At 42.7% G+C, this 6116-nt stretch overlaps 1 protein-coding gene across 1 annotated transcript; it reads left to right on the top strand.

Moving 5' to 3' along the window:
- Positions 1–5795, top strand: bdh1 (3-hydroxybutyrate dehydrogenase, type 1). The gene is made up of 5 exons (XM_047568639.1): positions 1–901; positions 1221–1331; positions 1755–1896; positions 3731–3883; positions 4644–5795. The coding sequence occupies exons 1-5, from the start codon at positions 689–691 to the stop codon at positions 5108–5110; spliced, it is 1086 nt and encodes a 361-aa protein (XP_047424595.1). The 5' UTR covers positions 1–688; the 3' UTR covers positions 5111–5795.
- Positions 5796–6116: the final 321 nt, after the last annotated feature.

Below are 6116 nucleotides of genomic sequence, written 5' to 3'. Positions count from 1 at the left end.
AAACCTGATAAAGCTGTGTAAAGTGTTGAACTTTGCATCTGTTGTGTGCGGTGAAACTCATTTTTCCTGACATCGCCTGCACCAACAGTGGGAGGATCTGAGCTTTACACGTTTAAATTAGGAGAATGAATATCCTTTAAAAAAAATAAATGTCATGAGAAACGTAAGTGCAATTTGGGCACATTGCTGTTTGCTGTTTAGTCCTGGGCCTCAGTGTTGTTTTCTTTCCACTTCTCCTTTCCAAAACAGTCGACAAATTAGGGCTGACAGTTATTTTCATGGAAAAACTGCAGTCTTCTATGCAATTTTCGCACTTTGCAAATTCACGCACGCCTGGCGTGTGTTTGACACCTGTGAATTAGAAGCCAGCGTCTGCGCCTGAAACCCTGCATTCATTAATTATTTAATATTTAAGTAAATACCCTGCTATTCATGCTTGTAACGCTTGGAGCGGTACGTTACTGCGCAATACTACTTTAACGGCGAGCTTAAATGTGAAACTTTTAGTCTGAATGTTGACGAGGACGCGTTAAGGACTTCACTTTGTAGGTTTTTTGTAAAAGAAGCACGTTTTTGGTTTTTCTTTTTTTTTTTTCCTGGTTGGTTTTGAAAGCTACAGGGGGCGTGCCGTGACCCCGAGGCGGTGGGTGATGCTCTGCCAGGAAAGTAAACACACCATTCCGCCAAGATGGCCCCGCAGTCCGTGCTCCGAGCGGCGCTCCTGGTGTCGTTTTCAGTTTTCCTCACTGTTCTGCTGGGCTTCGGGCTGCCTGTCCTCCTGAACGCCGTCATGAGGATGTTGGGTTTGCCGGAGACGAGCGTGACTGAGTGCATCGTGGTGCTCTATGTCATTTTTGTGCTGTACGTGGCGACGCCTCGAATCCCAAGAGGACTGGTGGAGGTAATGTTACAGTACGGAGCGGAAACGAGCCTTTGTCCTACATGAAGCCACGACATATAGTAGTATGCAGATGTTAGTTTAGTCAAGTATGAAATGCAACGTAGAAAAGTTAAAGGGTCGGAACTGGCAGAGTAGCCGATAGAGGCTACAAAGGTTATGCATTAGCGATATAAATATTGCTGTAAAAAGTGCTTTTCCGTTAACAAGCTACTAACCTGTTGATTATCATGTATACTGTGATATACAAACCATGCATATTATGTCGTCTTAAATGAATTCATTGTCCTTATTTAGCCTTTCTGCATTGTCCTCTTTGTAGGTGAAAGGGAAAGCTGTGCTTATTACAGGCAGTGACACTGGATTTGGACATGAACTTGCAAAGCATCTGCACAAGCTTGGCTTCACTGTCTTTGCTGGATGCCTTCTTAAGGTAAGGTTTATAATAGCATGCTGTAGCCTCTGTGTACATACCATGAGGGCATTTTCACAGCCCTGTACTCTGCATTTCCTGGATTTATCCAAAGCACACAGGCGAAACATTTCACAAAACCTCTCCCTTGGAGAGAAAGCGTCCATTCCAAAGATAAGGCAGCTAAAGCCAACAGAATATGACTCAACAGGCCTACAAATCCCACACACATGAGTGTCAGAAAGTCCCGTCCATGCTCGGTCTGTTCTAGAGGGGTACAGAGTCTACTTGGCTGCAGCCTGCAGGATGCAGGTTTTACACTTCCTTAATTTCTTTCCTTCCTTAATTCTGTTGATCATTTCATCAAAACATTGTTGGACAAAGTTTAATAAATGTGTCTCACATTAATGGCTCAGCATCACTGATGTCTTTCATCCCTTTAAGGATAAAGGCGGAGAGGGAGCAAAGGAGCTTGAGGAGTTTCATTCAGATCGCATGAAAGTAGTGCAGCTGGACGTCTGCAGCGAAGAGCAGGTCAACAAGGCTGTGGAGTACATAAAGGACAACCTGGGGGACTCTGAAAGAGGTAGTGCACGTTGCATATTTTGGTTAAAAATTCTTGGCCCCTGTTCAGCAGGTCAAAACAGACCAGCAGTCATCAATTCACACTTCTTAACAGTAGGTGGCGCCTGCCATTTCACACCATAGAGGATCCACAAAAGTTGTTTACATATGCTAATTTAGCATAGTAAAACACAGGTATATGAGATGTGGATTTCATCTGTTGTGCATGGAAACAACAACTGAGTCTGTTAAAAATGGCTGTTGCCATGTTGCCGGAATTTCCTGATTGTCATGTCAACCTTATGATGTGACTGAATAGTTTTAATAGGATATATATATTCAATGAGTGGGTACTCAAGTAAAGCTACATATTTTGAGTCTTTATGAAACTACTTCTCAGTCATTTTTTTTTTATTTCATGTTTGAGCATGAAAGCACTGTTGAGTTTGTTTAAAAAAGGTTGAAATTACTGAAGTAAAGAGTTCTGTTTTGAATTAAAATGCATACACAGGGAGAACATGCAAACTTTACACAGAAAAGCCCCAAACCCGGATGCTGTGAGGCATCAGTGCTAACCACCACAGTACTGACACATTTTTATTGCTTATTTATAGATTTTTTTGTTTTCCCATTTTATTTTTATTACTTGTTTTAGTTAGTTTATTATTATTATTATCATCATCATCATCATCATCATCATTATTATTATTGTATCGTATGCGGATTACCTGTACATTGCTGCTGCAACAGTGAAATTTCCCAGTTTGGGATTAATAAAATATCCATTTATCTTATTAACTCCGCCCCTCGCCCCGGGAGACACGCCCACAGGCGGAAATGGGTAGTGTTGCCCCGGCAACCATTCAGCATATCGGTTAATTTACTGTTCCAATAAAAAACTTTGGAAAACATAAATGACAAAACCACTACAGCTAAACCACTTCAGTCGGTTAGCATACATACTAACATAGTGACGCACTGAAGGAGTCCGTCATCCAAATAATAGCGGCATGTTTAACACGGCCTTAGCATGCTAACTTAGCCCCGTGGTTAGCTCCGCTCACCACCGCATAGTAAACCACCACGTTAGCAACGCTAGTCTCGTTTTATTCTGTCGTCAATTCAAAGTGTCCACACAGCAAACTCATACAACACGCAAATGACATTAGGAAACCATTCTGCGGAGTGTAAACTATTAACATCATGCAATATTAGCGTTAGCCGGTCCGGTTATAGTTAGTACCTCGGATGGTTGTGTTTGCAAAGAGTTAACCGAAAGAAACTTTTTTAAATAATACTTACATCTCTTGTGAGGCGGATGGATGTCTCGGGTCTATCCTTTCAGCACAACGTGGATACGTATTGGCCCCATTTTCGTAAAACAGTCCGTTTAAAAGTGAAAGTTTTTGCCCACTCTGCGGGAACATTTCCCTGATGAATAAAACCCAAAAAAACCCAGCTTTCTCTTTCGGTGTAAAGATGCCACTGATACGCCGCCTTTATATCTGAGCTTCACTGGTGATGTGAAACCAAATGTGGTGTGGTGTGGCGTGTCTTCCCTTGGTTAGCATCATAGCTACCTGCGCACATGGAAGTAGGGGGCGTGTGAAACCGTAACCATAGGGATAAGGCTCAGGGGCGTGGTCTTATGTTCGGAGCCAACTTTTTACGTCACAGGTTCGTCGAATGCCTGGCTGGACATGTTTTAACTCCCACATCACTCATACCAAACTATTTTCTGAAATGGCAGACATGATGAACACCCTGCTGAATAAGGTTAAAACTCTCAAGTAAATTAAAGACGATGTGCTCTCTCTCTCTCTCTCTCTGACTTTCTGTCCCTGTCCATGATTCAGGTCTGTGGGCCGTGGTGAACAATGCCGGCGTGTCAACCTTTGGAGAGGTAGAGTTTACCTCCATGGACACCTACAAACAGGTGTCGGAGGTCAACCTCTGGGGAGCCATCAGGGTCACAAAAGCTGTTCTGCCGCTAATCCGCAGGGCGAAAGGTAAGCCACTGGAAAATACAACTGTTATTATATTACACATTACCTCTATGCGACATCTAAACTCAGTTACACAGTGTCCAAAAATCTGAAAGGGACAAACACCTACAACTCTACAAAGCTGAGTTTCTCTTTGTGGAGGATTATGAACATTGTTAGAATTCCTTCCTGAAAGGAAACAGAGCAGCTAACTAATAACTTGTGTCTCATGATTTCTGTGAAGAAGCATAACAAGCAGGGCATTGAAAGAACATTTGAAGGCCTTTTAGTGTAATTTCAAATTAAGCTACTAGGCTTAATAGGATAAAAGGCTAAATAGAAAGAAATGGTGAAATTATGAATGAATTCTAGTCATCGAGATTCAGATTGTATTTTTAGTTGACATTTAAAGGAAAATACAAATGGGCCAATCATTCACGCAGCTTTGGTGTGATAACAGCTCCATCATAAACAGGAAAAGAAAGAGCATGGAGAAAAAAAAGCTAATCAGTAGCCAACAAAACAGCCAGTGTGATGCAAGACTGCATACAAGTTCATAACAAGTGACTCATCAACAGTAATGTAGTTAAATTATTACTTAGAAAGCAAAGATCCAGGTTATTTAGGGATGTTGCTGATCTGAAAGCTCAACGGCTTTAAAACAGCAGCAGTTGCATTTTACATTATGTCATTACTGATGTTGCTGATAGGACATTTATTCAAAGAGACATATCCTTAGAGCGTTGGAGTATTAAATCCTGGTGCCTTATGTCTCCGACTGCAGGCCGTGTGGTGAACCTGGCCAGCATGTACGGGAGGATGGGTAATGTACTGCGGTCACCCTACTGCGTATCTAAATTTGCCTTGGAAGCTTTTTCCGACTGCCTCCGCTACGAGATGAAGGCGTGGGGCGTGAAAGTGTCCATAATTGAACCGGGAAACTTCATTGTGGCGACCGGCATCCTTACCCGTGACATTGTGGCCACCACGGCCAATAAGCTGTGGAATGAGGCGCCCTCAGACGTGAAGGAGGATTATGGGAAAACCCACTTCGAGCACCACATGGCTCTGATGCGCTCTTACTGCAACAGTGGGCAGAAGGATGTGGTCTCGGTTCTGGAAGACATCACCGATGCCATCATGTCCAAGCGTCCCTACACGCGTTACAACCCCATGGAGCCGCACTGGTGGATCAGAATGCAGGTCATGACCCATCTGCCCGGCGCCATATCCGACCTTCTCTACTTCTAAAGCTCTTTGCGTACTAGCTCCCTCTGTTATATATCCGATAGCAGCGCATTCTACGTAGTTACGCAGATCTACAGACTCTCTGCTATGTTTTCCTCAGCACTTGAAATCATTCACTGATTGCGCCTTAAAATGTAATGTTTTTTTTAAAACTGTAAGTAAATTATTGAACTGTTGCTTTTCCTGTTTCAGATAAGCCACTTTATCTATACAGCTATTTCCTCTGATGAGTAGAAACTACTTAGTGTTATCAGCGGGGCTAAGATAGCGCTTGTTGCTGTATATACCACATCACCTTTTTGTCTTTTTACTTCCCGACGCTGGTGACTTGTGGGGGAACTTCTGGAGCTCAAGAGAAGGCTCCTGCTGTTCTGTTGTGGCCGTCGCCGGAAACAAACCAAGGTCAGCTACTGTAAGACCGTGGTGAGAGTTTGGCCCGGCTCGCCCCAAAGTTACGCAACACCAGCACAATCCCACTTTGTCTCGCATGCTCCACAAAATCCTGCGTGCCACTGTGACACCGAGGTCCGGTGATGCGATTAACGGCACAAAGCGCTTGTCCCCGCCGCAAGTCTTTGCCAGTGTTTTTGTACATACGCGACACTACGAATGAATAGAGCATTATATTTTAAAAATATTACACTATCGTTTTATCAAGAGTGACTTGAAATAAAGTGACCGAAATGTGTTTTTTTTTTTTTTTTTTTGGTTGAAGGTGTCCTTTTGAGACCGGCTTAGCCGTTTCCAGTAAATGCAGCTTTACAAATAGCCACCAGGTGGCACACACACATCACACAAAGCTTTCAGATAACCTTCACGTCTCAGTTTCAGTTCTTGTTAGCCATTACAAAAAGAGAATGAAAACCACCTTTGTTTTAAAGAAATATTAATAGCATCAACATACAGGTTTAAGAAAAAAAAGAAAGAAAGAAAAGTACCGCTTAATAATTCACAGCGAGTGTGCATTCAAGCAGCTAATATTCAAACCCGGTGACAGATTAAAAACAAC

Source organism: Mugil cephalus, chromosome 18 (genome assembly GCF_022458985.1).
Source record: "Mugil cephalus isolate CIBA_MC_2020 chromosome 18, CIBA_Mcephalus_1.1, whole genome shotgun sequence".
NCBI lineage: Eukaryota > Metazoa > Chordata > Actinopteri > Mugiliformes > Mugilidae > Mugil > Mugil cephalus.
Note: the sequence above shows the minus strand (reverse complement) of the source record. Positions and strands in the feature narration are given on the sequence as shown.